This window comes from Solanum stenotomum, chromosome 7 (assembly GCF_019186545.1).
Source record: "Solanum stenotomum isolate F172 chromosome 7, ASM1918654v1, whole genome shotgun sequence".
Classification (NCBI taxonomy): Eukaryota; Viridiplantae; Streptophyta; class Magnoliopsida; order Solanales; family Solanaceae; genus Solanum; species Solanum stenotomum.
Genome location: NC_064288.1, coordinates 45,157,524 through 45,168,843, shown reverse-complemented (window position 1 = coordinate 45,168,843; position 11,320 = coordinate 45,157,524). Strand labels below are relative to the sequence as shown.

Genomic DNA, 11,320 nt, shown 5'->3' with positions numbered 1-11,320 from the left:
CATATCGTTTGACTCTAAAATAGAAATCTTTGACAAGTAAGAAGAAGGACAAAGGGAGTACCTACTTCTTTGTTCTATTTTTACTTTTTCAATATTGACTTTACATAATCTTAAAAAATATAAAATGATAATTTTATTATATTACTTTTGAATATAATAAATTCAGTATTTTAAAAATATATATTCTAAAAATAAATATGGTTAGTAATAAGTGTTAATATGGAATTGGGTGATAAATTATTTTTTAATTTTTAAAACTAAATAAATAAAAGAAGATATTTGTGTCTAATATAACGGACAATTAAAAACGGATGGAAAATAAAAGAGAATGAATTGGAAAAAGGAAGATTTGATTCACATTTTTCCCTTTTTCTTTTTAAATTCTTGTGATGGAAGAGGAACTCAAAATACACAAGGCTCACTTTTGACACATAAGACCATAGAAATATATTCATTCTTTTTCTTTGACAAATTAAATTCACACCTTATTTTCACACATAGGACCATTTACAAAACCCCTTATTCAATTTCTTTTTCTACATATAAAACCTTTCTTCTTCTCTCTCCCCAAATCTTTTTCCTCTCCATTTTCTTAACAAAAACCATCTCTCAAAACTTCAACTTCAACCAAAGTCCAAACACACATAAACATACTTTTTTATAAAACAATAATAATAAAAATAATAAATCTAGGGTTATAATTATTATATGGATCCTCATCTTCATCACCATCAACATCAACATCATCTTCAACAACAACAACAACAACATCAATTTAGTCATCAAAGTGTGAATATCGATACAACAAGTGGAGGTGTTAATATTGGTACATATATATATTTTTTTATTCTGACAATTTATCGTCTTTTGAGGTTTGCTTTGTTAGCTATCGCATGACACCTTATTATTTTCAGGAGGCGGAGGGGATAGATTCCCTCAATGGAGTATTCAAGAAACAAGAGATTTCTTGATGATTCGAGCGGAGTTGGATCAAACTTTCATGGAAACAAAAAGGAATAAGCTTCTATGGGAAGTCATAGCAACAAAGATGAAAGAAAAAGGTTATAATCGTAGCCCGGAACAGTGTAAATGCAAATGGAAAAATCTTGTTACACGCTATAAGGTACATATAATACATGTTTTAATTTTATACTATATAGAATTTTAATAATATTCTTGAATAAACAAAATTTATTAAAAAGCAAATGAAAAAAGAATAGACTTGTTCCTTCTAGCTTTTATCAAGTTTCTTTCCTAGAAAGTCACTTGCTAGAAGGACCAGATGCACCTTATATTCAACTATATACAAAACTAAATATCTATGTAAAAAATACTTAAGTTTCAACAAAAGTTAAGTTCTAGAATATCTCTGCAATCTATACAAAACTTAATACAAAAAATACTTGAGTTTCAACAAACATTAAATTATGAATCCATAAATTTTTTTATAAAAGCAATATTTTGAGACTAAAATATCAAAGATTGAACTATTCAAGTTTAAATTCTAGAACCGTCTCTACAAGCTAAGTATCTTGACCTTGATGTTGTTAAGTTTGTTAGTAGAATTAAGTAGTTATGTTTACTTTATGCATTTCAATTATACTCATTTTTTTATAGGGATGTGAGACACTTGAACCTGAAGCTCTAAGACAACAATTTCCATTTTACAATGAGTTGCAAGCAATTTTTGCAGCTAGGATGCAAAGAATGCTATGGATAGAGGCAGAAGGTGGTGGTGGAGGAGGAGGAGGAGGAGCTAGCGGGTCGAAGAAGAAGGCTATTTCTTCTGATGAAGAGGAAGAGAATGATGATAGTGATGGAGAAAAAGTTGGCAAGAAGAAAAGAAAGGTTAAGGGAAATATTATTGTTGGTAATTCAAGTGGTGGTAATAATAATTTAGTGAGTAGTTTAAAGGAGATTTTGGATGATTTCATGAAGCAACAAATGGTAATGGAAATGCAATGGTTAAAAGCTTATGAAGCAAAAGAAGAAGAGAGAAGAATAAAAGAGATGGAATGGAGACAAACAATGGAGGCTTTAGAAAATGAGAGGCTAATGATGGAAACAAGATGGAGAGAAAGGGAAGAACAAAGAAGGATGAGAGAAGAAGCTAGAGCTGAGAAGAGGGATGCACTTATCACAACTCTTTTGAACAAGCTTAGAAGAGAAGATCACAACATGTAGGGGTGTACGTATCATCAGACCTTTCTAAAACAATCATCATCTATAACAGTATTTCATTATAACAATCAAGTTTTTTTCATATCGTTATGTTATGAGTATTATCATATGTTCTTGATACTGTTATAGAGAGGTTTGATTTATGTATTTTAGGGTATAAAGAAAGTGGAATATTAGCTAGCTAGGAGATTAGACTAACTCTTTTTATCATCTTGATTAAATTTTGGCTGATGATGCTCTTGGGGATATAGTTAGAAAACAAGAAGCCTTTTGATAAGAAGTTTGTCTTTGGTGCTATCTTCTTGTAGTGAAAAAAACAAACTAAGTGTTAGTTCCATGCAATTCATGTCTCTTCTTTTATTTAGTTTGTAAGTTATAAAATTTCTCACTTTCTTGATCTTTATGTGCTTTTGAGCTTTTATCTTTATCTTGCATTTCTTAGTCATTATATTATTCTAGTGTGCAAAGCAACTTAATTACTTCATTATGTTTGAACAATCTATGTGTAAAATTAATCTTATATATTATAGCAAGTTATGTATCATTTTATGAGTTTTTTTCATTTTATATTTACGTTATAAGTAATCTGGTTATGTAAATATTCGTTATACCATCAATGTATAGAATTTACATGTCTTGATGTCACATTATTTGTTCAAGGTATATATAGGGGGAATTATATATATAATTCCAATATAATGGTCTTTGTTTTTTTATGGAATAGTAGAAGTTTTTTTTTTTCATACGTGGATGAATGGAATACTATGGTGTAAACTTATTTACCATGTGAAATATATAGGCATTATATATATTAGCTGGTAGAACGCGTTAATAGAAAGTCAAAGTTTGGAGTTATAAGAGGATTCTGTTACACCTTTTTCATGGTGCTAACCTGTCTTGGTGATACTTATAATGATTGTCCATCTTTTAAATTTGCCATGTTTTTGTATTATTATTGTAATTTGAAAACGAGTGCAGGGCAGAGCTAGATAGGATCGAGAGGTTCATCTGTAGTTAATAGAAAATTACACTATTTATATAAGATTAAAATTACTATATAATATGTGAACACAGGCCACAGGGGCAGAGCTAGATAGGGTCGACGTCGAAGGGTTGGCAGAAAATTACACTATTTATATATGGTTAAAATTACTATTTATTTAATGTATGTAGTAGATGTCGAACCCTTTTCAACTTTTTTGTGTGTTTATTTTTTCATATTTTAAATTTCTTTAGTGAAAATTTTGACTTCGTTAGTAGGTGTGTATGTGTTTTGTAGACACTAATGGTGCACTATGAGCATTAGGTCATTAGCTACTCGATGGAGACCATTTATATTTAGGAAGCTAAGGTGGTGGTTGACAAATTAAATTGATTATATATCTAGGTAGGTCTATCCTAGCTAGTACTATGTGGTTTTTTTTCTTTTCAAATCACCGCTTTGAGCTGTATAAAGATTGCAATATTCATCAAGACTATTATTTCATATATTTCAATTTATGAGACGTTGTTTGACTTTGACCACACACAAATGATCAAAAAGTATTGTCACCACAAATTTTAATATTTTTGACTATTTGTGTGGTTATAAATAATTAATTCATTAAGGGTTGTAAAAAAAAGTTTAGAATTAAATTATTTGTAACTATAAAAAGTGATAGTTTTTTTGGACTGATTAAAAATGAAATTATGTTATATAAATTATTAAGACATAGAGAGTATAATAGAAAGGATTCATTGGACTTGATAAGTAATTTGGTGTATGCGATTTATTTTCATAGAAATTTTAGCATAGAACTTCAAATGAAGTCGTTTAGTTATTATTGTCAATTTTAATTTAATAATGATGCATTTATGATGAGGGGATCAAGTCTTTATTATCTTTCTATGTTTGTTGTAGAGTATGTATGAACAAATTTTAAATGACCAAGTACTTTCCTAATTCCTAAGAGCATTGATTGTGCATCTTAGTTCATTGTAGTTACCCATTTCTGCTATATATTCTTATAATACTCCTATTATTTCTTTCTTTTCAAAGAATGAAGAAATAAAAAAACAAGAAAATTGATTGTGGTGGTTCATGTATTTATTTTTGATGTCTGGTACTTATATTGGGGTCTGACTAAATTTGAATTCGTGTTGAAAAGTCTCATATCAGGGGTTAAAGTGCTTCTTAATAAAGGTCACTCCATACTTACTTCTGATTAAGAATAAAAAAGTATTTATCACTCTGGTAAATATAGGACAATCAATTTAATATTCAATGACATAGATATTTTAATTATGTTATAAGGAAAATTGATAGTGATGCAATGCATGTGCATCTCTTTCATAGGGAAATCTCAGAGTTTTAGTTATTTTTAGATAATCTTTTATTTTTCTAAGTTTTTCTTATTTATCATCCATATTAGTTATTTGTAAAGATTGAAAAAAGCCAAATACATACACAACTAATTATTTGACACCATTTTTCAATTTAGCCTTATTTCACTTTGATATTTCAACATTATTCAAAATGTGTCTAGTAAGCCATTTTTTTTAATGTAGAAATGGGAAAGAAGGTGTTCCTCACTTTCCTTAAGCACGTGAATAAATTTAATATAATAATTTTCTTTTGTTCTCCACTTAAAATTTTCACATTTTCTCTCTTTATTGTTATCGGTACCTGATTGGAGCCTGATTAATTCAAATTCACATCGTGTAGAGCTCATTTGGAGGGAAGCGCTCCCTATGTACTAAGATTTTTCTTACTCAAGGCTCGAATCCAAGACTTCTAATTAAAAGAAGAGCAGCCTCATCCACTGTATCACATTCTCTAGTGCTCTCTAATATTGTTCCACCATCCTTCTGCCCCCTCCTAAAGAAAACTATATATATATAATCTACTATGGTTTTTAAATTATTTATTTAACTTCAAAAGAAATTATTCTGCATGTAATTTCATTCCAAAGATAAAAAAATTCTACTAAGTAAAATCTTATATTATTTTTTCTGAATTATCATTGTAAAAGTATAATTTATTAGTCATCTTCAATTAGTTTATGCTAAATTGTTTATTTATATTAAATAAAAATTGTTAGTTTACTTTTTAAGCTCTCTTCATTTATTTTGTATATAAATTTTATTTAAGTTAGAACAATAGAACTTATTACTCTTTATTTTTGTTCTTTGTTGGTAAGTCGTAACGTAATAACTTTAATCTTTATCGATAATAAAAGAATTTTAAATTTGTACACTCTTTTCCCCCTCTCGCTATATGACTTCGTATCATTGTCGATATAAGCAATTTTTATAATATAAAATCATATTCACGTGTTATTATCTATTTTATATTCAACAATATAAATAACACATTTTAAAAAAAAAAAAATTACAAGTGAATGACATACATTGGATGAAAATTGCCATATATTTTCCCCATGGAAAGTGTGATTCTTTAATTTTTCCTGTTTACTTTTTTTATGTACCACGTTGCTAATGTAGAAACTTCCTGATGAATGTTTGTACATATATAGATGAGGAATTTGAATTTAATATTTTGTGTTCATATGTAACAAAAGAAAAGGCCAACTTTTATAATATATAGTTTGTTTTGGTCCCAAATATAACTATACACTTGAACTAACCAATTTGATTTCTTTCTCCTGTGATGATTTTTCCTCCTAGCTAGCTACATCAACTATTAATTTGGTTTTCTAAACGTTATAATATAAAACAAATAAAGATAATATTCTAATAGTGGACGTGATTCTAAATAAAATGATATGGAGATTGAGGATTAAAGTAACTGCATAGTATTTATCTTATTCTCCTTTTTTAAAAAAAATTACTATGTATTATTTCATTTGTTTTATTAATTTATTATGTCTTTTTAGTCATTATTTTCTTTTTCATGCAGCTTTGATTGTACTTAGTTGAGTTGTCGATCTATCAAAGAATCATCTCTACCCACAAATGTAGGGATAAGGTCTCTATATACATATTATCCTCCTAAGATCCTACTTATGAAATTATACTGAATAATATGTTATTGTTATATATATGGTAAAGATAACAATCTAGCTTGGAGTTTCATCTTGGTTCATGCATCAACAAAAATCTATATGGTGAGGGGTCAAGGAAGCTAGAAGGCCACGAATTTAATTATCGATAGCTTTTGTTCAAAAAATTACATTATATATATATAATTAGTAAAAAAATATTTATATATGTATAATAATATAGAAATTTTGATTCGTCTTGACTCCAATTTTCATATTTTGAAATTATTCAATAAAAATTCTGACTTTACCGCTCAAATATATATGTGCTATGTTGATGAATTAAGAAAATAATTAGAAGACTTCCAAAACATTTCACATGACACATACATACAAATTACAATGCATAACGTAACATGCTTGGTCTTTTTTTCTTTTCTTTTTTTTCTCAAAGGCCAAATTGTGGACGTTTATAATTTTGTTTGTGTTTTTCGAAGTAGCTGCCTCGATTTTTCTTTATAAAAGAGCAAACAAACTAATGAGATATACGTGAGTCCAATAACGGAAATAATCATACGTTATTAATATAAAAAGATGTTATAAACCAAGTCAAACTAAACTGTCTTATATATGACGTATCAATAAAGACAAATTTAGAATTTAAATTTTATAAGTTTGATATTTCAATTTTTTAAGTTATTAAGTAAATAATATGTATATAATATTTTTTTTAAATATGAATAAAAAATTTGAAATAAAATTATTAAATTTGACTAAACCCACATACTAAGCGTGTCAATGAGGGGATGAGTCAATCCATTATATAAAATCGAGTTAGCCGGGGGTTTTGTTGTTTTTTATTTATTTGTTAAATTGCTAAAATTAACATTAAGAAATGTGTATATTATTTTACATTTCTTAAATACGCATATTTCTTGTCACATATAAAAATTCATTCATCTTAATTAAGTAAAATGTTTAACAATTATCATTTAGATAAATGTTTTTAGGTTAAAAGTAATACTTATCTTTTTAAAGGATGTGTAAAACACTTGAAAAGGAATCGTTTGGAAGGGTGTACGAATGAGGAATATAATATAGTATATTAGTAATACTCATATTAGTAATGTTGGTATTAGTTATGTTTGTGTTAGCTGTATTAAGATTATTTCATATGTATTAGTATTTCATTTGGTGTATTAAAAATAATATGCATTGCATATTTTTTTTCAAAATTATTTGTTTAAAAAATACCCTTCACAAATATAGTAAAAATAATGTGAAAAATATTTTGAAGGACAACAATGTTTTTAACCATGTATTAAAACTCTTTACATTACTAATATCATAAATTTATATGCATTAGTTATACATATCGACCTTAATACTGAATAAAGAATATAACTAATGCTTGTATTAGTTTATACATAAATTGAAAAGGTATACCAAACAAGATAAAAACAATACAAGCTAAATCATGAATTATTTTTTTAATACACTTTATCAAACGATAAATATCCGAAGGGAATATAATATATATAGTAGTATTAAATAGGGATATATGTGGAGGTGGTTTTGAAGAGTCTTGATAGCATAAAGTATGGGGTCCCAATAGAATGTTATCAACCGACTTTCTGTTAGATTTGCAGTGATGACATTTATTAAATGTGTGGTCAAAACTTGAAAATATATAGGAAACAATATATATACTACTTACTATTTTATTAATTAGATTTGGTCAAAGGTCCAATGCATGGCCATTTCTAAAAGACTTTACATACCCTTGTTTGCTTTTAACCCAAAACAGTATTTTCTCTCTATTAATAAATTAATGTATCTTCTCTAATAAGTAATGACCTCATTCACCTATCAACCATTCCATTATATTGACTAGGTAGTTATATTGTTGGATATTTACTTTTCTTCCACGAGTAATTTAATTGCATTGATGAATATTTCTTGGATGTGTATTAGGTGGAAACACTCTTCTGGAACCGCTCGTAAACGTTAATTTTTGAATATGTACGTGGAATAGCTCATAAATTACATAAGAGATATTATAAATTGCAATTAAATATGATGATAAGTTCGACTAAGAAGATGTTAACAATTATTATTGTGATTACATTGTGTTGATTTTACGATAAAGATAGGTGTAGCACCATAACTTCGAAATTTGAATCCGTCACTATCTAAAAGAGTTAAAAGATGTTATAGTATCATCTACCAACCAGCTTACGAAAACTAGGATACTCTATGTGACCAAATTTGAAATTTGAAATTTTTTTGTTGGTCTTGATGTATTTTCATATTAAATTGAAATATTAAGTAGGTGTTTGACCATGCGATACCATATCACGATATGGAATCGTGAGATAGAATTAGTGTTTGGACATGTTATTTTATGTTGATTCCATCTCATGATTCCATATCATGAGATGTGATTCCATATTCTCCAAAAACCATGATATGAGAATTCGATATCATGATTTGAGATATTTTTAATACAACAATTGATCCATAGGTTTATATTTTGTTAAAACAACCCCATATTTATATCTACTAACCATTTATTTCATATATAAATAAAATTTATAATAACATCATTACTTTATATAATTTATTATTCTCACCGACATAAATTTTATTATTCTCACCAACATATAGTCACTTTAACTCATACCAACCGATTATTGAGTAATAAATTTGTTCTCTTCATTTACTCCAACACCTAATTTATTACTTCTACCATTTTGTATTTATTACAACTCAAAGTAACAATGTTGGTTCGTCTTCTCGGTCACTTGATCGAGAAATGCAAGTTCATCGTGAGGAAATTATCTGTACTATGTGGGAGGATTATATTAAAGACTAGTACACTACAATTTATGTTCAATTTTTGTTATTGAATTAAAGTTTGATGAAACGGTTACTTAAGTGGAGAACAAATAGTTTTGTAATAATTTATTATGCGATTTTATAATTTTTTGTTTATTTGGTAAGATTGAATAAATAATTTGGACTATTTTAATAGTTTTACAACTTATGAGATTCTTATGTTTATGAGAAAATATACAATACAAAAATTCCATATCGCATGTCCAAACAAAACTTCAATTTCATCTCATAATTCTATATTATGATATCCTATCATAATTCATATCATGATACCATATCGCATGGTCAAACATGCCCTAAATGTATATATTAGTGGATATAAATTGGCAAGAATGTAATCATTACTTTTTAGTTCAAGTCATGTAACTACTCTTGCCATGATCTATGACTAATTGGCCACCAACCCCATATTCTATAATATGTCTATTTATATACTTGACATTTATTTGTGGTTTTTTATTTGTGAAAAACATGAAAAAAGATGAAAATTATGGGAAAATATTGTAGAATGTAGTGAAAGAAAGAGTTGAAAGAAAGAAAAATATTTTAAGTCACCAACTAATTATTCACTACTCAAAGGAGAGAATTATTATATTGAAGGAAGGTGTTCTAATAGTGGAGTTTTGGACTCTTCAATTAATCTGGAGTTGTTGTTTTGTACGACGTTGTTGGACTGTTGTATTTTGGAGGTGATAAGTCAAAAGATATATTGTTTGATCGATGTAGATTATATTGCAAAGGGTTGAATTTCCTTAGAGAGAGCGAAATATCCGCGCCTAACCTAAATATTATTTATTCATTTTTGTCCTTTTATTTTTCAACTGTAATTAATCATAAAATATGATATATGCACCAACACACTTACTTTAGCAAATTGTGATATACAATCAAACTTTTAGAAACTTGACCAAACAGACTATCAATCAATCCAATAAGAAAGAGTAAAATAGGACTTATTAACTTGTTAATTCTCATCCTCCCAATTTTCTAGTTTCTTTTCTTAATCCTCTCCGGACTCATTTTGGTTTTGATGAATTAAATAAAATAAAATTTGTATAAATTTTAAGAATCACACAGTTTTAATATGAAATTACACTCTATCCCTATTTAGTTTGTAATTACATTAATCCCTGAAAAAGTAAAACAAATCGGATACATAATATGTAGCTCGGATACATTAAAAACTAGCTCAGATACATTATAAAATAATTTAGAATTAGGAGAGAAATAAGGGATTTTAGAGGTTTTTAGAAATAGAAGGGAATATTAGAAATAAGGAAAACATAAGACTATATTTCAGTAATTTTTCCATAAAATTTAGACCAATTATTTATTGGGTCAAATTTTTTTACTCAAATAATCCAATTATCATTTGTTAAATAAAATATTTACTTGATCAAAATTTATTACCCAAAATGTCGTCCACAATATGAACCACAACTCGAGCCCTAACATAATGTGTCCAGAGTGGATTGTTCACCATATTACAGTGAAGGTTAGCAAGAATAGAGCATACTTCAGACATTTATCCCTTGAAAGTTGTTATTGAAGAATATCGAAGCTCAAATAGTACAAACAAATTTGGGCCTTTGGTACTTCTAATACTTAATAAATAAATTTGGGCCTATTTGGCCCATAAAAAAAAGTAATTTAATGCAAGGATCAATAAACAAGGCCTAATTTATCCGAATAATAATCAAACTATCAATCCATGGCCCAACCCAAGATCCTAATGTTTAATTAGGATTTTTCCCACCATTAACTTCAGGCCAAAACCCTCCCCTAACGATAATCACCCAAGATTCTAAGTTTTACGGATCAAAAAATGGATTAGGGGAGTAGTAATCTACCTCTATCGCTAGAAAATCGTGGAAAACTGTTAAGAAACTTCCCTGGGTCTTCCCTTAGCTCTCAAGAACGAAGTTTTGCAGAAAATAACGTTTTTGAGATTTTTTTCCGATTTAAGTCGCAACTGTCCCGCCACAGCGGCCTCGGCGCCCTGGCAGAACTAACCCCGCCCCAGCGGCTTGCACGGAGACAGAAAGTCAGAATTTGAGTTCCAAGCTCCCATTTCGCAACACACCTTCAAATCTTGACGTTCTAAAACTACTCTTTCACGCTAAGATCAGTTTCAGGAGTTCTACTCGCCCGAATTCGATTCCGTAAAGCCGTACGGGATCCTTAACATCTTGGCTATCCACTCATGTGATCAAATTCATAATTAAACCCCTCATTCATTACCAAATTTCCCTAGACCTCAC

General features: G+C 28.4%; 1 protein-coding gene across 1 annotated transcript; it reads left to right on the top strand.

The window, feature by feature from the left end:
• Positions 1-492: 492 nt before the first annotated feature.
• Positions 493-2,592, top strand: LOC125871168 (trihelix transcription factor GT-3b). Its single transcript, XM_049551764.1, has 3 exons — positions 493-826; positions 915-1,123; positions 1,618-2,592. Exons 1-3 carry the CDS (start codon positions 709-711, stop codon positions 2,182-2,184), a joined length of 894 nt encoding a protein of 297 aa, XP_049407721.1. The 5' UTR covers positions 493-708; the 3' UTR covers positions 2,185-2,592.
• Positions 2,593-11,320: the final 8,728 nt, after the last annotated feature.